General features: G+C 41.3%; 1 protein-coding gene and 1 pseudogene across 2 annotated transcripts in view; one reads left to right on the top strand and one right to left on the bottom strand.

Annotated features, from left to right (window-relative positions):
* The first annotated feature begins 807 nt into the window (after window positions 1-807).
* The window catches only part of PCOLCE2 (procollagen C-endopeptidase enhancer 2), a 64,601-nt gene continuing 44,243 nt past the window's right edge, over window positions 808-21,165 (top strand). The window contains exons 1-2 of one of the 2 annotated variants that reach the window (XM_047726978.1): window positions 808-1,203; window positions 2,244-2,352. In XM_047726978.1, the coding sequence (XP_047582934.1) occupies window positions 1,121-1,203; window positions 2,244-2,352 (192 nt within the window). In that variant the 5' untranslated portion in view covers window positions 808-1,120. The remainder of the gene's footprint in view (window positions 1,204-2,243; window positions 2,353-21,165) is intronic. The other variant, XM_047726985.1, reaches the window with a different exon arrangement.
* On the bottom strand, window positions 9,940-10,064 carry LOC125089532 (uncharacterized; annotated as a pseudogene).

Here is a 21,165-nt window from a genome sequence, read left to right as displayed (position 1 = left end):
AAGGTGTTTAAAATTCTTTTTTTTTAATTAAATAAAGTCTTGATTCCACAAGGCTGGAATTGTTCTTCTTAGAAAAACAAATTCTCTGTGAATCTTAACTCATTAATGTTACAGAAAGAAGTTGTTGGAAAAGATTCTTTAAGAACGGAGAGATGCCGGCAACTAAACACCATTTTCAGAACAGAACATGGTGAGATCTCCTGATCTGGGTTCCATCTTCATTATCTGACACAGTTGACATAGTTAATGGCAATTCCCTCACAAATCGCTTGGCTGAAAATCGTTTTAAATCCCTGCACAGAAAACAGTTTCCCTATTCTCACACATCAGTAAAAACAGAGAAGAATCTATTGAGGGAGCGTTTAAAGTAAAAAGATAAGAGCAGGAGTTAAAATTTGATAGAACGCCCCTCTGGTTCCCCCTTTTCTTGCCTTAGATCTGTGTGTTTGAAGGCGACAGAAATAAAGAGGGAACCCCAGTTTTCCAGCAACCAGCAAGCGCTAACACTTTTTTTTTTTTTTTAAAGCAATTAAGTTAAACCACTCTCCAAAGCAAGCCATGACCCCCCTCTCTGTGAATCGTCTGTGGATCCCGAAGTCGGGTCCCGCTTGGGTACCACTCGGCAGGGTTTCCCCCTCCTTTTCTCCCCACAGGCCTTGCGGGCGGGATGTGACAGGCGCTGCGGGTCCCGGGGGGGCCAGCGAGGAGACGCCCGCCCGCCCCAGGAGAGGAGGCGGCTCCGGCCTGAGAGCCGCCCCCTCCCGCCGCCGGAGAACAAACGGGATATTCAGCAGTGGCCTGTGGCTGCCAGAGCAACTCCTCTGGGGAAATTCAGCGTCGAGGCAGCGTGCACCGTGATTGCCTTTAAAAGCGCCCCACCCGCCCGCCGCGCTCACCCGGATACCTGGGCTGCCCCGCGGCTGCGTGCGCACGTGTGTGTGCTCGTGTGTGTGTGTGAGAGAGACAGAGAAAGGGCGGGGAAGCGAGCCGGGCGTGTGCGGCGCGCGAGCCTGTGTTTCTCCCCGTGTGTGCTCGAGTGTGAGCCTTGGGAGGTGCGACCCGGTGTGCGGACCGGCGTGCGCGCTGGGGTGGGAGCGAGCCGAGCGCGTCTACACCGGCCATGAGGGGCGCGGGCGCCTGGGCCGCGCTCTGCCTGCTGCTGGCCGTGGCCGCGCAGCTCTCCCGGCCGCAGCCCCTGGAGAGGTAACGCGACCCCCGCCCGGGCTCCCTCTCTCCCCGCCTCTGTCCCGCTGTCCTGCAGCCTTGCCCCGTGGTTTTACCGCAGCCGCGTAGGGGCGCCCGGGGATCCGGCGCGCGACCCCAAGCTCATCCGGGCTCGGGCGCCCGCTGCCCCCACGCGGACGGCCCCCCGCTCGGCCGCGCGCCCCCGGCTCGGCCAGCCCGACCTCCCCCCGCTGGCCGCACAGCCGCTGGCCGCACCACCACGTGGCGGGGGCTGACGGGGACCTTCTCCTCTCCCCGAGTGCGTCTGCGGGCGGAGGGAGGCACGATGGCCCGAGGCTGCGGTCTTTGCTTTTTCACTTCTGCTTTACTCCCCCGGGAGGCTTGGCCCAGAGACTGAAAGCCTCGGGGAAAACCCGAGTCGCGCGGCGCGCGGGGAGCCGCTCCCGGAAAGTTAACCCTTCGTCAGCCCCCGTCAGGGCTGCCAGACCGCCCAGGACCTGGGCTGGGGGACCCGTCCCGTGCCCACCTTTGGCATCTCCTCTTCCACCTCCATCACCAGCAGCCTCCCTTTATAAATGCGAGGTTCTGCCAATGGTTAATGGTTTTCACAAAAGGGGAGGGGAAGTAGGCATCTCTCCACATCTAGGAAATTAAAACTTTTTAAATCTATTGCTTGTCTGTCTTTAAGACCATGTACCTCGCCTAGCTCTCACCTTCTTTCACTCACCTCCACTCCCCGGTTAAATTTTCCATTGACTATTTCCCCATCAACTTTTACCCCTACGTGGAGCATTTGATTGCTTATGGATAGATGGATAAACAGATGTTGTGTTATGAGGATGGAGATGGCAACTGGACAGAATGTTTTATTAGACTGTAATTAAAAAATTCTCAACTAGCAAGTTTCAAATCCCTTATATTTCAAATCCCTTATATGGTGCAAACATTTATTAATCAATATTAACTTTATCCATATTTAGAAGCTACAACCTTTCTGAAGTTGACATTAGATTGTTAAATCCAGTTTCAAATTAAGTTTCCTTCTTTTATTTTCCCAGACCTGTTTTCACATGTGGCGGCATTCTTACTGGAGAGTCTGGATTTATTGGCAGCGAAGGTTTCCCTGGAGTGTACCCTCCAAATAGCAAATGTACTTGGAAAATCACAGTAAGCATTTTTGGTTTGTTTTTTTTTAAGGGTATTCTCCTGGAAGTGGGTATTGGAAACAGTGGAAGGCTGCTGCATTTTTCCTCTGGTGTGAGGATTTGGGTAGGGGGCAAATGCCTGAAATAGTAAAATGTTGGATTTACCTCAACTATTTGGGAGATTTTTATTAATAGAACTAGTGGTGTCCTGCATTAGTGATTAGAAAGGGCACAAGATAACGGTTGAAGGAATAAATTCTTAAAGCAGATGTGTTCCTGAAAACCTATCCTGATCCAGCCGAGTTTCATGGATTCAAAATTAAGGCTGTTTTCAAAGTCCTGTTGTAATGACTTTTAGAATCCATTTGTTACCTGTGCATTACATAAATGTCTCCCAGTGGGGAATAGAAGAGCAAAGGTAATACTCATCCCTCATTACTTTATACCCACTATGGGTGAAAGGGAAAAGAAAAAGGAAAAAAGAAAATCCCACTTAATGTCCCTGACTTAAAACCACCACTAAAGGCAGTTTAAGAATAGAGAATAATAATAATTGTGGGGTAGGGTGGGAAAGTGTAATCAGCAAACAAAGGCTAATAAAATGCCCATGCAGTGAGCAATGACATAGATTATGCTGAGTCAAAAAGTCAGATTTCCAGACAGCCATCTTAAAAAAGAAGTCTGGATTTAGAATCAGCTAGAATGAGTCATCTTGCCAGTCAGTGTGATAGTGAGTCTTCTTCATTTTTTCATTGTTGGGAAGTTATTTGGTAATTGAACACATTGGTTCACTGAGAGCTTTAGTCCATCAGATTGTGCTACCCACTGATTATAATTTTTAAAAGTAGCTACCTCTCTCTGCAAACTTAATGTGTACTAGACACTGTACCAAGTAGCTAACAAGCATAACCTCACTGAATCTTTGAAATCACTCTGAGAAAGTGACCCTTATATCCCCATGTTATAGATGGGGAAGCTGAGGCCTAGAACAGTTATGTAAATTGACTTGATCAGACATTTGGTAAGTCCAGCTTTATGTATGAATGAAACCTGTTTTGCAGTGAGGCATTCTTACCAACAGGCAAATATTTGGGTCCCCCTCCTTAATAGAAGGTGTGGCTTCTGTCTACACTGATACTTTCCTATAAAATATTGACTGTCTGATGAACTGATGCAAATTTCATTGTGTTATTGCAACACATGGGACTAGGAGAGAATATGTCATAAAAAACAGCTTTGAAATATTGATATTAGCATAAATGTGAAATAAGGCTTCAAAATAAACATGTAACTTGGTTTTCATATTATAGTTGTGTTCCAGTTGCAATTTAATGGATTTAAGTTACAAACGGTCCAAGGATATTAATAACTGAGGGGCATCGTGTACCTAACAAGTAGAAATTCATGGTTGGCTATATATTTAGGGTATTATGGGCATTGTTGGTGTGGCATCAAACTTTGATGGGTGAAGGGTATCCAGGGGGCTTTCCTTGGTAAAGAAGTGGTAGGCTTCTGGAGAGGACTGACTGACTACCATATTCTTATGTGGGGGAAAGGAAAGTATAGTGGATGTTCTATTTGGATGCAGTGTAAAGGTAAGGCATATGGGCTCAACAGTCAGACTTCTCTGGATTCAAATTCTCATTCTGTCACTCATAAATTGTATGACCAGGACTCCTCTTTTTTAAACCTCAGAATTGTTGTGAAGATAAATGGCTTAGTACATGTAAAGCCCCTTGGCTCAGTGTTGTGGTTGTAATAAAGTACTTAATAAATGTTAGCCATCACCATTATCATTTTCATTATCCTCATTATTGTTGGTATTGACTTCCCATTCCTTCTGACCCTTGGTCGATTTGGCAGATCACTGTTACCCCCTTACCTCACTGGCTAAGCTTGTGCTTGGCATCAGCTCAGAATAGCTCAAATCTTGCTGAACAATCTACTTTGTCATCTATATCTAGGAAGAATTATTTCTGTGTTGGGTTCTCCTGTAATCTTACTGAAAAGATTCCGTGTGAGTCAGAACTAGGTCAGCTTCCAATAACAGTGGCCTAGAACAACAATGGCTCTGACAGAACTTTGGTTCTCTCTCACATAAGGGAATCTACAGGTAAGCAATCCAAGATTGGGGGGGCAGCTTCAAGCCAGTAGGCACTCTGTATCTTTGTCTCCCCCTGCTTTGCCATACTCAGATGTGTGCTCAAGTTCCAGCCATCATGTTTACATTTCAGCCAACAAAAAGGAGGCAAAGAAGAGCATGTGTCTTCCCTTTAAGGACATTGTGCATAATTACATGCAACTCTCTGCTTACATTTCATTGGCTGGTTCTTAGTTACACCGCCACTTCTCTCTGCAAGAAAGCTGAGAAAGGAATGCTTCATTTCAGGTGTCCATGTGCTCTGCTAAAATTCAAAAGCCTTCTTTTGAGTAAAAGTTTTCTATCAGCTGTGGAAAGAAGGGAAATCAGGCAGACGACAAGCAGTCTCTGTGGCATATTTATTTGTGGTTTTCTCAGGCTGTCTGAAGTGATGTTCATGAAGTTGAGTAACTAATATCAGCCTTTTTGGAAAAGAAAAAAAATTTTTTAAAAGAAAGTATAGGTAATATAGAAGAAAGGACTGCACAATTTGCTTTTCTAGTCAAAAGCTTAATAGTTTTCACTCTTAGTCAGTTGAGTTTATTCTATTCCAAGGGGTTGGGTCTTCTATGTTTGCATGAGTTGCCACCAAGAACTTCCAGAGAAGCCCAGCATGTTCTCCTGGTTATAATTACTGCCCCTGTTGTGCACAAAGGCCATGGGTGCTCTCAAGGTCTTAGTTTGACAACATTTTTATTTCTTTGTATTTCACAGAGAATAGCACTAACTCATTTGTTAAAATCTTCTTAATTCTTCTTCATAGTCCTCTGGCTTGTCAGAGTAGCAGAAGGGAACTCCCCAGCTCCCATATATCCTAGGGAACATAAAAAGAGGAGAACTGTGGTAGCTCTAAAGCTGGTGACCCTGAGGTCTCTCACTCATTCAACAAATGTGCTTTGAGTGCTGGGTGCTATTTGGGTTATGGTAGCAAACAAGGCAGCCAAACTCCTTACCGTCATGCAGCTAGCATTTTAGTTTGAGGATATAGGCGATTAATGTTTAAATAAACAAAAAAGAAAATATGAAGTAGTGATAAATGTATTATAAAAATAAAATAGATACTGCTTCATATCCATTAGGATGGCTATTATAAAGAAATAGAAAATAACAAGTGTTGGCAAGATATAGAGAAATTGGACCCATTGTGTGTTGGTGGTGGGAATGTAAAATAATACAGCATGCTGTGGAAGGTATTTCTCAAGAAATTAAACATTAAAAAAGCAGAATCAGACCTGCACATACAGAGAACAAACTGATGTTTGCCAGAGGAGAGGGAAGGTGGGGGGGGCAAAATGGGTGAAGGGGAGTGGGAGATACAGGTTTTCGGTTATGGAATGTTAAGTCATGGGGATGAAGGGTGCAGCACAGGGAATGTAGTCAAAGGTATTGTAATAGTGTTGTGTGGTGACAGATGATAGCCACCTAGCATGATGTATAGAGTTGTCCAGTCACTTTGTTGGACACCTGAAACTAATATAACATCGTGTGTCAACTATAATCCAACAAAAAAAAGAAATTAAACACAGAATTACCATATTATCCAGCATTGCCACTTCTGGGTCTATACCCCAAAGAAGTGAAAGCAGGGACTTAAGCAGATATTTATACATCCATGTTCATGGCAGCATTATCACAGTAGCCAAAAAGTGGGAGCAGCCCCAGTATTTATCCACAAATGAAGGAATGAACAAAACATGGTATAGACATGCAAGGAAACATTATTCATCCTTAAAAAGTAAGAGAATTCAGGGGCACCTGCGTGGCTCAGTCGGTTGGGCGTCTGCCTTTGGCTCGGGTCATGATCCCAGGGTCCTGGGATAGAGCCCCGTGTTGGGCTCCCTGCTCATTGGGGAGTCTCTTCCTCTGCCCCTCCTCTGCTCATGCTTTCTCTCTCAAATAAATAAAATCTTCAGAAAAAAAAGGGGAGGGGAGTTCTGACACATGCTCCAATAGGGACGAACCGTGAAGACATTGTGCTGAGTGAAATAAACCATCACAAAAGAACAAATAGTGCATGATTCTATTTATATGTGGCACCTAGAGTAGTCAGGTTCATAGAGACAGAAAGTAGAATGATGGTTACCAGCCTGGGGGTGGGGAGTTAGTATTTAATGGGAATAGAGTTTCCCTAGGGGAAGATGAAAACGTTCGGAGACAGATGGTGGTGGTGACTGTTGCACAGCAGTATGTAAAGCTCATTCTGGCTGCTGTCTAGAGGATGCGTTGTGGGGAGTTGAGAATGGAGCAAGGAGACCAATTAGGAAGCTAATGTGGCATCCAGGAGAGAGAAGATGGTGGATTGAACAAGGGCGGTAACAAAGGAGATGAAAAAACATGGAATATTCTGCCCAGAGCAGCTCTCTCAGCAGTTCTGAGTGCAGTTAGGATATAGTGGCTCCAGCCGAAAGGCTGGATACACCAGGCTTTGGGCCCTGGCTTGGCAGCTGCTCCAGATGCAGCTGAGCTCTGGTATGACCTCATCCAAGGCCGTCTATTAAAGTGTTTCCCAAAGTGGAGGATCTAGTCCATCTTCCTGCTCCTGCAGACAGTAAACCAAGAATAGAATTTCTACTGGGTGGTTCAGTATCACTTTTATTAAACATCTGGGTGGCTCAGTCAGGTAAGCATTTGCCTTCGGCTCAGGTGGTGGTCTCAGGGTCCTGGGATTGTATCCCACATCGGGCTCCATGCTCAGCTAGAAGTCTGCTTCTCCCTCTTCTTCTGTCCCTCCCCTCGGTACTCCCTCCAAATAAACAAATAAAATCGTTTAACAAAAACCATAGAGATGCCTCAAAATGGGAGTCTCAGAGTGGCCCTAAAATTCTAGTTCCTGTAGTTGGAGAAAAATATACTGCCTCTTATCCTATTCTCTCAGATTAGAGTTGTGTTCCAAGCAAGGTGGCTTTCCTCACCACCAAATGGTTTTCCTTGAACTATATCTTATCAGTAGGATATTGAGGAGAGTCTAACATTAGTATCTGTATGCTTTGAGAAAGTTGAATGCTAGTTGTAACAGCCAAACTTCCTAGCCAATTGTAATGGACTTTCTGGTATGAAAATATAGCCTACAGATTGGAAATTTAGATTTGTCCCTATATTATAGTACTTTAAAATTTTCATAGCTATTTCTTGGACAGCTACACTGTCCCATATACTGTCTACATTGGCTACTTAACTTAATTGACTAAATTAATTACAAATTCAGTGTCTCAGTCACTTTAGCCATTTTTCAAGGGCTCTGTAGCCACATGTAGATAGTGGCTATCATATTGGACAGTATATAATATAAATATTTCCATCAACACAAAAAATGCCTTTGGATAGTGCTGTTCCAGAGAACTTCTGAGCTTCATTTTACTCACATAAAGCTATGATGAGGACATGGTGCTCTATGCTGCTTAGTTGTACTTCTGTTTTGCAAGTGGGGAAGCTGACCCTTGTTCTGTGTGGTGTTGAAATTGTGACTGGAACTCAAACCTCATGACTTAGCTCTATCTTTCTGGGTACAACTCTTGGTGACTTCAACTAGTCTTAGGTTTTACTAATTAATTTTGCTGACTATGAAAAAAATTTGCTGAATATGTTCTCAAAAACATATGGTTAGACATTAAAGAGAAAATTTGAGGGTGAAGAAATTGTAAGATATTTTGTAATTCATGATGAGGTTGAAGGTTTCTTAGTTTCCTGTGAGGGTCAGTTTTCAGAACTGGAATTTAAGGGACATCTGCATAAAATACCTACTTGACATGGATGATGGAGGCAGGAGTTAAGTATGATTTGAGAGCTAAGGTATTTATAACCCTTTGGAAAACAGTGGTTGATCTAAGCAGGTTTGGAAGGACAGCCAGACTGGGTTGAGACAAAAGTCACCTGAATTGATCTCCATGCCATTAATGGTGTCATTAAAAATTCAGTGCAAATGTGGCAAATCACCAATACCTTTTCTGTTTCTTGGTCTTTTCATCCATAACTTGTTCACTTTATAATCCCATAGTAGAATTACAGATTCGTATTGACAGTTCAACACAATTTTTGAATGAAAAAATAGGCATAGTAGCAAAGTAATACCTTGTGAAAGCAACTATTCAGAGTTTGATTTGGGCTACATATGTTATGGCTGGTTAAGTGGAACCAACAGAATCTTTGTTTATAGCAACTATGCAAATTAGAAGAAACTGGAAGCCTAGAACCTTCTGGGAAATCACCTTGAATAGGTATATAGGAATTGTCATTTTAAATCAAAGTTAAAACTAAATGTCACATCTGAATATGTTGGGCAGTTGCTGTCATTAGGTAACAGAAACAGCAGTTGGTATGTAGGTTAAGGTGAAGATGATTTTGTGCTTGGAGTTAAAGCGGGGCGTGATTTACAAAATTTTTTAAAATGAGATACTTCGTTTATGTTGTCCTGTTGTTACAGATCATTATTGAATTACAAAGTATTTACTATTTATATCTCTTCTTTACCCCCTCCAAATTTAAAAGTATTGAAATTAGAGAGCCAGTTATTGAAGGCTTCAGTTATTTTCTTCAGTAGAAATCTGAAAAATCAGATTTTTTTGCTGATAAAAATCAGCAAACATTTGAGGAATTTAAAATTTTAGAGGCATTAGAGGTTCTTTTAACTCTGAATTAAATAATGTGGGAGGGTCGGAAAGTCACAGACCTTTGCCAGAAATGGGAGAACAATGATAACAATGAATGGACTCACTCCCATTTAAACTGGAAGTCTGTGGCAAAGTTTTCTTTATCTAGCTAATTCATGCAGAAGATAAAAAAGCATAAATTATCACATGTTGAAGATCTTTGGGCTCTCAGGTAATGCATATACTATTATTTTGATAACTTTTTTTTTCTATTGAGCTGGAATTAAATATACTAGTTATTATATAGATTATAGATATAAAGTAATATAGGATAATATAAAGTAATATATAAAGTAATAATGTGTGGTTTTCAGCATACCTTCAAATATATTGTATCATTTTATTTCATTCCCATCCAATTCTGTGATGTCAGAGGATGCCCATTTTGTAAGTAGTGAAACTGAGTTCTAAAGAACTCCTAATATTGTCATTCCTGCAAAGGTATGAAAAGACTAGAGAATTTTTCGACCAGTTGATACAAAGGCACTGTTACAGACTTATTGAGCAAATAAATGGACATTCACCCAATGCTTATTGAACATCTATGAGCTGAACATTGTGGTGGGCCAGGGGGTAAAAAGATAAGGCATGGTTTCTGTCCTCGAGGAGTTTATAATCTAGTATGGAGTAGTTAGATGAGAAAACCAGTAGCAGTTATGTATGTAAATAACTATGATGCTCACTGTAAGTCATTTTAAGTACTGATCATGTGGAATGAGTCTTATTTACATTTTTAATTATTGAAATTCTTAGATTCAGTAAATGAAAATAATTACTGCCTCATGCTAAGAGTAAAAGATGTTACAACCCATTTTACATCTGTCTTACTCTAAGACTTGAGAAATTGTTACTGTATCCTTTGTTTGGCATCCTAGGGCCATTTTCAGTTAGCAATAATCGCGCCTAGGATAAACCTCAGTGGCTATGATACTGCCACTGCGCAAAGCTTCCTAGGACCATTTTATAGTGCTTGCCTTGATATTTCCAAATATGAGAATAAACAATTATATAAGGGCATTCCTGTACCATTGCCTTCGGGGTGATTGTGCCACTAAGGTATGTTAAAGTCATCATTCTGAGTCCATCCTCCAAAAGCCTGATCAAGTTTAAATGGCATTCACATTTAAAGAAATGATAGATTAAAAATGTGGTGGGGATATATATTTTCCCAATAACCTTCATATGGCTTCATGAGAAGAAAGACAGCGGTGGTGGGGCATGGGGTTGTGTGAAAATTGAAACAAATAATGATGTTCTACTAAGATCGGTGCTAGGTATATAATTTGAGAAAACAAATAGTGGATTTAGACGGGAACTCAACGTTTAAGTCACTTAATTATACCTAAGGTATGGCAAGGGGTTCTAAAATTACTGTAACTATTATTTCCCTGGCATAACCACAGCAGGACAGATAGGAGAATGGAATTTTTGGCCTTAAACACATATTTCCTGGCTTTAAACTACATGTACGATTTAGAATTATATAGAGACTTAAATTCCAATCTTAACTATAGGTTTTTTTTTTTAAAACGTACATATACATTTGTTGGACTAGGCTTGGTTATTTCAGTTGCCTTGAATAGTAATTTAACCCCCTGCTTGACTTAATATTATTTACATCTGATCCCTTAGTAAAGATGTGGATAATTAGCAGAATGTCTGTATACCCAAGATTGAGGACCATAAGAATGGGACGAGAGAACTAAAGCTGGTTTTTGTTTGCTTTTTTTAATTAAGAGAGTATAATTCAGATACTTTGTGATTCTTAGGGCACTTAAACTGTCCCAATTAGGTTTCAGTTGGTAAGACACTGGAAGAACTAAATAAAATCTCTTTCTTGCTCCCTTAAATCCTCCTGGGAAGCAGGGAGAATATAAATCCTAAAAAAATAAGCAAATAGGTGACATTTTCCCACTGGGGCCTCAGTCTAGTTTTTCTAAACTTGTTTAGTTTTCTACTTGTTTTTTAAGGACCTCTATTGCTCGCTTTTGTTTTGTTTTTCTTTGTTCTTTCCGTGAAAGTCAAATATATTTTTATTGATTAAAAACCTAATGTTTTTTTTTTTTTTAAAGATTTTATTTATTTATTTGACAGAGAGATCACAAGCAGGCTTGCAGAGAGGCAGGCAGAGAGAAAGGAGGAAGCAGGCTCCCCGCCGAGCAGACAGCCGATGCGGGGCTCGATCCCAGGACTCTGAGATCATGACCTGAGCCGAAGGCAGCGGCTTAACCCACTGAGCCACCCAGGCGCCCCAAAAACCTAATGTTTTATAAATGCTCTTATTTGTTCTGCCTGTATTTTTTGTGCAGGGGTGAACCAGAAGCCTTAGAAAGGGCCTAATGAGGAGGGAAGAAAATGAGAAACCATGAAAACAGTCTTCATGTTTTTCTGAAGAAAATTCTCTTTCATAACATCTTAATGACGAAAAAGTCATTCTTTCCTGAAACATCAGTTTAATAACGGAGCACCAAAATAACACATTTAAAACCTCTCTATTAAAAAGCACTATAAACAGAAAAGGCATTTAACAGAGGTAGAACAGCCAGAAAGAATCTTAAGGCATATGTTCTTAAAAGGACAGATGGAATTACGTTCCCATTCCTTGCCCACCCCCAGAGTTCAGTTTATGATGTGAAATTATGGGCAAGTTAGAATTGTTCCATAAATTTGCAGATTCCTTACAATCTATCATGTATTGACAATACAGAGAGAGAGAGAGAGAATTCTCATCTGTTGGTTACTCTGCGCTGGAGGCCAGAGAAGCATTTAGGGGGCTCCTAATTCTCAAGGCTTCTCTTTTCTCCCCCGCCTCCATTCTTCTGCTTAGGTAGGAAAGCATTCTTGTGATGGTTGCTGTCCCATGTTCCTGGCATAGTGAAGTTTTATACGTACGGATTATTGTGTCTTGATCCTACGAGAAATGCAATCACTACCTTCATCTTACACAGTTGCACCTTATAATTTAGCAGCTTTAACAACAGTGGCAGTAGCTGTTTGGGGTACACTTAACTGTCTTACTCTAGGAACTTTGGAGAATAGAAGTGTTTTCTTCCGATATATTATTTGTTAGATCATGACAGTCAATGTGGCAAGTCTTTGGAAAACCAGTATAAACATCTAAAAATAAATGGAACACCCACAGAGGAGTGGGGAGATGGAATTAAACCAGTACAAGCTCTGCCACTAAATATCACCTCTCTTTCATCGCCTCACCCCCAGGACAGTCTGGAGCACCGCATATAATAAAACAGTGTTTCCCAAAATGTTGGAGGGAGGAGAGACCGTTAGGTCAGAGATGGGCTGTTCCGTGGGTGAGACTGACAAGGACACAGGGAAGCCAGTGGGCATTTTATCACTGCTTACTGTTCCTAGAAATGAATTGATAATAGTCTGATTGCTAGACACAGATTTTTAAAAGCCCTAGGCTACAATTTACCTTTCCTGGAAAAAAAAAATCACAATTTATTAATTCATTAAAACCATTTTTAAAGTACCTACCAGAGATCAGATGCTGGGTTGGGCCCAGAGATGGCAATAAGAAGAAAACCACATCCCTGAATAGGACAGGAGGAGATAAGGAGGCTCTTACTAGTCAAGGAGATGTCCCCAAAGTGAATGACCCTGACACAAGGTGACAGGTTTCATGGTTAAAGGTTGTAAATGTGGCAGTACTCAGTGACTAGAAGAATGGATATTGGAGAGTCATACTGACATACTGACATGTGGTCAGACCTGCCTTGTAGGGGTAAAGGGAGGATCGAAGGAGATAGTAGATGAAAGGTCCTTGGCTTGGTGCTTGATACAAGCATGAACTCGTAAACGGTGGTTATGGTGGCGATTATTTTTCTAACCTCTCTTCTAGGGCTATAATAAGGCATAAAAGGGTGATGTCTGTGTAGAACTTGTCTACAAGCCAATGCATTTCAAGCTGGATGGTAATCCCTTTGGGGCATGGCTAGCTCCCGTTGGAAATACCCACTCCTACTCACTATGTCCTTTCTTCATTTAAAATGTGATCTTTCATAAGACTTTGTCCACAGAAGTACTTCCAAACCTTTCCTGCTTCTCCTCAAGCCATGTCCCCTTGACCAAACACCTCCCATTCCAGAACCAACCTAAAATGCCCCATAACTTTTGAAACTAGGATGTTTAGAAACAGGGAAAGGATTGTCACTTAAAAATTGCCAATAATTTTCTATCTTTAGAGATCGGGACTTCAGTTTGCCTTAGAAGCCTCAATCACCAGAATAGTCTCCGCTAGTCACACAAATCGAGTAACGAATTTATTCATTTATTCCTGAGACACTTCATGATAGAGTGATTAAGAATGTGTAATTCCCAGAGTCAGACTGCCTGCGTTCAAACACCAGCTCCACTATTGTCGTGTAAGTCCTTAAAGATGACCCCCCAATACCATACCTCCTGATATTTATGCCTTTTTCTAGTACTCCCAAATATTGAATCTGGGATGGCCCTGTGAAGCAGATAGAGTGGGGCAGAAGGGACATGCATGACTTTGCGGCCAGAGCATAAGAAGTCTTAAAGCTTTTGCCTTAGTCTCAAAACATGCACTCTGGGGGAACTAGTGGCCATGTGAAGACCACCATGCTGTGGGGAAGCCCAAGCCAACCATGTAGAGGGGCTTCATGATGGGGAGTGGGGACAAAGAGGGAGAGAGATGGGGAGAGAGAGATGCCTAGACAGGCCCCGGTTATTCCAGTCTTCCCAGCTGAGGTGCTAGACACGGGCGTGAAGATGTCATCTTGGACAACCAGCCCATTTAAGCCTTCAGATGACTTAAGCCCTAGCTGATAACTGATGATAATTATGTAAGATGATTCAAGCCTGAAACCACCCAGCTGGGGGCAGTGAACTCACAGAACTGTAAGAAATAATTGTACAGTGCTCCTGGGTGGCTCAGTTAAGCATCTACCTCTAGTTTAGGTCATGATCCCAGGGTCAAGTCCTGTGGGGGGCTCTCTGCTCAGCAGGGAGACTACTTCTCCTTCTACCCCTCTCCCCTTCTCATGATCTCTCTCTCTCTCTCTCTCAAATAAAAAAATAAAATCTTAAAAAAAGAAAGAAGGGTACATTGTTTTAAACCACTGAGTTTTGGGGTGTTTTTTTTTGTGCAGCAATAGGTTACCAAAACAGTTACTTACTAGCTGTATGGCCTTGAGTTTGTTAGTTAACCTCTCTGTGCCCCATTTTCCTCATATCTAAAATGTGACTAATGATACTCCCTGCCTCATGGGATAACTTTGGGGATATAGTTATTGAATGTGTGGTATTAAGGTGACTTCATAGGGAAAGAACCGGGGAAATAAATGTCCTGACCCAACTCCCTTTCTTATTTTTAATTCCTTTTGTGCTTCCCACAAGCAACTGGAGGACAACTGTTGATCCATTCATTCAGGTCAACCACCCAGGAAGGAGAGTAAAGTGGAAATGGAAGAAGAACAGATCTGGAGGGGCAAATAGAAGCTATTTGATACAGGAAGCCTATGTCAGGGTTCTCCAGAGAAACAGAACTGGTAGGAAATATTTATGCATATACATGAAGGCATGTGCACATACAAACATTGACATGTGTCCTTCTAAATAACATATGCACAACTACATAGAAATACACATGTATATATACATACATACTTAAAAAGATTTGTTTGAAGGAATAGGCTTATGCAATTGTGATGGTTCACCAGTCTGAAATTTGTAGGGAATCTGTCAGGCAGGAGCTGATGCTGCAGTCTTGAGGCAGAATTTCTTTTTCCTCGGTGATACCTCAGTTTTGCTCTTAAGGCCATTCAGCTGATTAGATGAGGCCCACCCATATTGTCATATAGTCTCCATAAAGTGAGCTGACTGTAGATGTTAACACATTTATGAAATACTTTCACGGCAGTACCTGGATTAGTGTTCGAATAACCATGTCAACCAAGTGGACATGTGAAACCAACCATCACAGAGGCACTGCAGGTTTGGAGCAGGGGAGTGACAAGGGTCGCCCTGGATACTGTGTTGAGAGCAAAAATTGGGGTGCAGGAGTGATAATAGGAGGCTAGTTAGGAGTCAACTCCTATAATTTGGATGAGAGAGGACGATGGCTTGAACCAGCATGGGAGCCATGGAGGTGGTGAGGGCTAGTCATTTTCTGGATATACTTTAAAAGAGAGCCAAGAAGTGTGGGTGGCGGGGGGGGGAGGAAGAGGAACCAAGGATGGCTTCAAAGTTACCGGCCGGAGTAAACCAGAAGGATGGAAGTACAATCCATCAGCCGTGACGGGGAGGCCAGGGTACAGCTGCTTTGGTGAGGGAGGTCACATGTTGTTTTGACAGAGTTAAGCAGAGGTGTACATCAGATCTCACAGCAAAATGCCATTCCGAATACTACGTCTCCAGCAGAGAGACCAGGTGGCAGCTAACGGTTTACTCCCTATTCTTGAATCAGTGCTTTAGGAAGTAACAAAAGGTAGAAATGTGATAAGATGGCAGTGGGTGAGCCCCTGTCTTTAAAGTGTGAGGTTCACAAAACTGGGTGCAGACATGGCTATGTTTAGGTGTGGTGGCAGCTGAAGATAAAGGTGCTTTTTGAAATGAAAAATGGTACATAGTAAACAGTGATAATGCTAGTAAAGGCCTTTCTTCTATTTCAAATATACCGGCTCTGGTGTATTAGAGTAATAAATCCTGTTTCTTGATAGCCTAAACCTGTTATTCAGAGCCAAAATACCACTATTTTATATTGAAAATAAGGTATTGGAATCTTTTGAGATTGAACCGTTTTACAAAGGGTTTGGTCGCTTGAGAGTTTGGCATGCTCCCAACACTGGATGTTTTTCTTCACTTTTCAGAAAAATAAATCAGTAACTTAATATGGGGCGTATTTTCAAGCCACACTTAAATGCTGGAGCAGAACATGAAAAATACTCTCTAGAGCTAAATGTTAACAAACATGGAATCGGGAATCCATTCACTGCTATTGCCCAGATTGAAACAGTCAGCTTTCTAGGTCTTGACTGTGATCTGTCCATCAGCCTGACATTTTACAGAATGCTGTAGTTTATAATGAGAAATCATCTCATTATTCTGGGTCCTAATTTGATTTGAGTACCCGGAACTATCTGACAAAGCCAGAAAATACTTGCTGCCATTCTTGACATCCTGTTATTCTTCTCAGTTAGGCTTTTCTAACTTGTCGTGATAAGAATAAAAAATCAAACTGACTGCCTTTCAGACTAGTACCAAATGTATTGGCATACTTTACAATCATCTCTCTTGTTTATGTGAAAATACTATTAAGTGTAAATTAATTTTAGGCTTTTTTAGGAAAAGACTTTATTTAAGAGAGAGAGAAAGGGAGAGAATGAGAAGGAGAACACAAGTGGGGGAGGGGCAGAGGCAGAGGGAGAAGCAGACTCCCCACTGAGCAGGGAGCCCGATGCTGCGGGGCTCCATCCCAGAACCCTGTGATCATGACCTGAGTCAAAGGCAGGCGCTTACCCAACTGAGCCACCCAGGAACCCCTTGATTTTAGGCTTTTAGAAACAGACCTAAAATTGGCTAACTGTGTATATTCCCAATATCCATTACATGGTACATGGAGAGCAAAAGTTGGAGAAACACTCTCCTGAACAATGCTTTCCTTAAGAGCAGAAGCCGCAGTTATCTTTTTCCTCTCCTTAGACCCCAGCACAGGACCTGACACATAGTTAGGTAGTTGATGAATATTTGATTATATTGGAAAAAATTGGATCGCCTTTCTGGGAAAAACAAGAGAGTATCATTGTTCCCTTACGGTCCTTGCCCCACTTTCAAGGAACTTAGATTGATTTGTCAAGAGCTTTCAGCCATTGCACTTCTGAGTTTGACCGATGAGAGGTTTTCATACCAGTCACAGTTGATGTTCTCATCAACATTCTGCTTCAGTTTTCTCACCTGCATCAAGTATTTCTCTGAGCAGAGACCAAGAACCACAAGTCACGACCCTCCATGACAATCCAGCTTTAGCTCCTTTGGGAAACTGTCAAATTACCCAACCGATATTTTCTACATTTATTTATATATGGAGTGGCTGTTATTTCTAATTAAGGTTATAGTTGATATTAACAAGACAGGATAAATTGGATGTGGCATGTAAAAACTTACAAGATTTTTATGATAAGTCATAGGGTGATGGAGGATGACTGGGTTTCATAGTAATTCGTATCAATTTCAGACTTGTCACAAATAGCAGGTTTCACATTTGCACCGTGATGTGGATGACACTTAGCTGGTAGCTTTGTTGTGATAGATAATACTTATAATTTTAACCAGCATTTACTGAGCATTAAGTAAGTGACAAACACCATCCTAAATGTAGTAAACTGATAGATACATGTTTATGCCGCCTGCACAGCACTCTATTTCTGCTTGTTTTAGTTTGGGGTTTTGGGGGGTATACTTTACATATAGTGCACAAATCTTAAATTTGCAATTCAGTGTATTTGACAAATGCAAACATATGTCTAAATCACACCTGTATCAAAAGAAACATTTTCAGCACTCAGAACCCTCCCTCTTACTCCTTTCCAGCCAATTCCCCATCCCTCCAAGAGGCAAGGAGCATAGATTAGTTTTCCCTATTCTAGAACTTCATAAAAATGGAATGATATGGAGTGTACTCTTTTTTTCCTTCATAGTTTATTCAGTATAATGTTTTTGGATTTGTCTATATTGTTGAGTTAGTAGTTTGTTCCTTTTATTGCTAATTACTATTCTATTGTATAAACACACCATGATTTATTTATGCATTCTCCTGTTGATGGACATTTGTGCTTTCTTCAAATTCGGGCTACTATGAATAAAGCTGCTCTGTACCTTCTTGTGCAAGGCTAATTATGCATGTATGTTTTCTCTTCTCCTGGACGCATACCTGGGAGTGGAATTGCTGAGTCATGGGATATGTATATGTTTAACTTTATAAGAACCTGCCAGATCAATTTACAAAATGATGGCCTCATTTTACCCTCCCACCAGCAATGGTAGAAATGTGTTTGCTCTACATTCTGGCATTTGGTGTTGGTCAGCCTTTCTGATTTTAGCTCTTCTAGCGGGTGAGTAGTTAATGTCTTATTGTGATTATTGTAATTCTAGTTTGCATTTCCCTAGTGGGTACTGAGGTTGAATGCTTTCTGTGTGCATATTGGTCTGTGTTTTTGAAGTGTCTGCTCAAGTCTTTCACCCATGTTTTTTTGGGGGGGTTATTTGTCTTATATCATTAAACTGTAGGAGTTCTTTATTCCAAATATAAGCTCCTTGTCAGATATATGTGTTGCAAGTTGACAGTTGTCCTTTTACCCGTTGAAGGGCTTTGCCGCCTTTGCCAAAAATTGACCATGTAAGTGTGGCTCTATTTCTGGACTGTCTATTCCACACCATTGATCTATTTGCCTTTCTTGACTGGTTTGCTATTGCTCGCAGAAGTCTTTTGAACGTCGTATTATGGTGATAAACAACAAATGAAGTGAACTACACTTTTACAAAGAGAAAAATGAGCCTTAAACAGTCTTAACATATCTACATTTTCATTCTTCCCAGTCACACAGATTATTCTAAGCTGTCCACAGTTCAGTTTGATTTTACTGATAACATTGTCGACCCTTGAACAATGCCGGTTTGAATTGCATGGGTCCATTTATAAGTGGATTTTTTTTTTTATAAATATAGTACAGTACTGGAAATGTATTTTCTCTTCCTTATGATTTTCTTAGCACTTTCTTTTCTCTAGCTTTATTGTAAGAGAACGGTGAATAATGCATAGGCAAAATATGTTGTCAATCAACTGTTTCTGTTTTTGGTAAGGCTTCCATTCAGTAGTAGGGCCATTAGTAGTTAAGTTTTAGGGAGTCAGAAGTTGTATGCAGATTTTCAGCTGCACAGGGAGTTGGCATCCCCAACATATAGAGTTCAACTCTATAATATCATGACTTAGCATGCTGATTACAGTGTTTGTATTTGTAGTTATTTCTAAAACTTTCCTATGTCTTTGAATTGTTGCTCTTTCATACTGTCCTCTGCAAAGCAGTGAGAGGCTTCCCATCCTTAGCGGGGAGTTATTTCTTTTTATACTTTGTAGAACGGTTGCTTGTGGAGAAATTAAAAAGTGAGAAGCCCATGTTCCTAACCAGTGGTTTCTCGGAGAGTTGTCAGCTCGCTGTTATTCTATGTAGAGTAACTTCATCAAACAGGCTTGTTAGGGAGGCCTCGCCTCTTCCTTTGGCCTTAAATTGGGTATATGAAGCCAGATTTTACAGTGTGACTTAGATGCTTATCTTTATTTTGAGACAAGTTTTGATGCTTTTCAAAGTGTTTTAGGATTGACGATTTAAAAAACAGCAAAAGAGGGGCGCCTGGGTGGCTCAGTGGGTTAAAGCCTCTGCCTTCGGCTCAGGTCTTGATCTCAGGGTCCTGGGATCGAGCCCCGCATCGGGCTCTCTGCTCAGCGGGGAGCCTGCTTCCCTCTCTCTCTCTCTGCCTGCCTCTCTGCCTACTTGTGATCTCTCTCTGTAAAACAACAACAACAACAACAAAAAACAGCAAAAGATTTGAAGAGACATTTCATCAAAGAAGATATATGAGTGGCCAATAAGCAAAGAAAGAGATAGTCATTAGGGAAATGCAGCCCAAAGCACAATGAGATACTGCTTCACCTCTGCTGGCTGGCTGGCTGGTTTATGGATGACCATAAGACAACAACAACAACAACAGATGATAATAAGAGTGGTTGAGGATGTGGTGAAATTGTAACTCTTGTACACTAATGGTAGGAGTATAAACTATTGTAGCCGCTTAGGAAAACAGAGTCTTTTAAAGTTAAACATTTACCGTAGGACCCAGCAATTGTATTCTTAGGTGCAAGAAGAATGAAAACATGCACCACATAAAAGTTTGCACAATGGTGTTCATAAAAGCATCATTAATAATAACCAAAAAGTAGATACTTCTCAAATACCCATCAACTGATAAATGGATAAATAGTAGTGGTATATCCATACAATGAAATATTAATTACCCATAAAAAGGAATGAAGCATTAATTAGCACTACAGTATGTATGAACTTGGAAACCCTGTGCTAAATGAAAGAAGCCAGATGCAAAAGAGCCCAGGTGATATGATTCCATTTATAGAAATGTCCAGAAAAAGAAAGTAGATTAGTGGTTGTCTGAGGCTGGGGGTGGGAATGAGGACTGACTGTGAACAGACAGGGATCTTTTTGCAGCAATGAAAGTGTTTGAAAGTTGGATTGTGATGATGCTTGGCCAAACTCTAAAAATTTACTAAAAATCATTGAAATGTATGCTTTAGCTAGTGTGTTGTATGGTCTGTAAACGTTACCACGATGAAGGTTTTTGTTTTTGTTTTTGTTTTTGCTTTTTCCCAAGCAGGATTAGAGGGAGGGCCAGAGGGAGAGAGAGAATCTCCAGCAGACTCCACGCTGAGCACGGAGCCCTGTGCAGGACTTGGTCCCATTGGGACCATGACCCTGAGATCATGACCTGAGCTGAAATTAAGAGTTACGTAATACTTAACCAACTGAGCCACCCAGGCATCTTGAAAGGTGTTTTTTGTTTGTTTGTTTGTTTAAGTGTTTTAGGATTGAAAAATTCTGTTCTGAATGGGGTCTGGGATATTAAGGAAACACCAAGACTCAACTGAGACATGTGACCAAGTGGGGAACGATGACGGCACAATGGCTTTGTCTGAGGCATTATAGGACTCTCAGTTTTAAGAATCAGCTCCTTGAATTGAAAAACCACAAAATAATGCCCCCTCTTCAACACCAGCCATCACTTCAGGCTGCTGAGGAGAGGGGGCTTGGTGAAACTTGGGTTTTCTTATTTTATGAGCAATTCCAAAATCTGCAGTTGAAGGAACAAGGACAGATAGGACCTCTAAGGACCACGGAAGAAGTGCCAGGCATGTTTGAACATAATTACCTCTACCTCGCCAAAACTTTTCAAGCCATCTGTGCCAGTTACATGCATTCTAGACGAGTGAGTTCATTCG

Source organism: Lutra lutra, chromosome 1, assembly GCF_902655055.1.
Source record: "Lutra lutra chromosome 1, mLutLut1.2, whole genome shotgun sequence".
NCBI lineage: Eukaryota > Metazoa > Chordata > Mammalia > Carnivora > Mustelidae > Lutra > Lutra lutra.
This window is presented reverse-complemented; position numbering and strand designations above follow the sequence as displayed.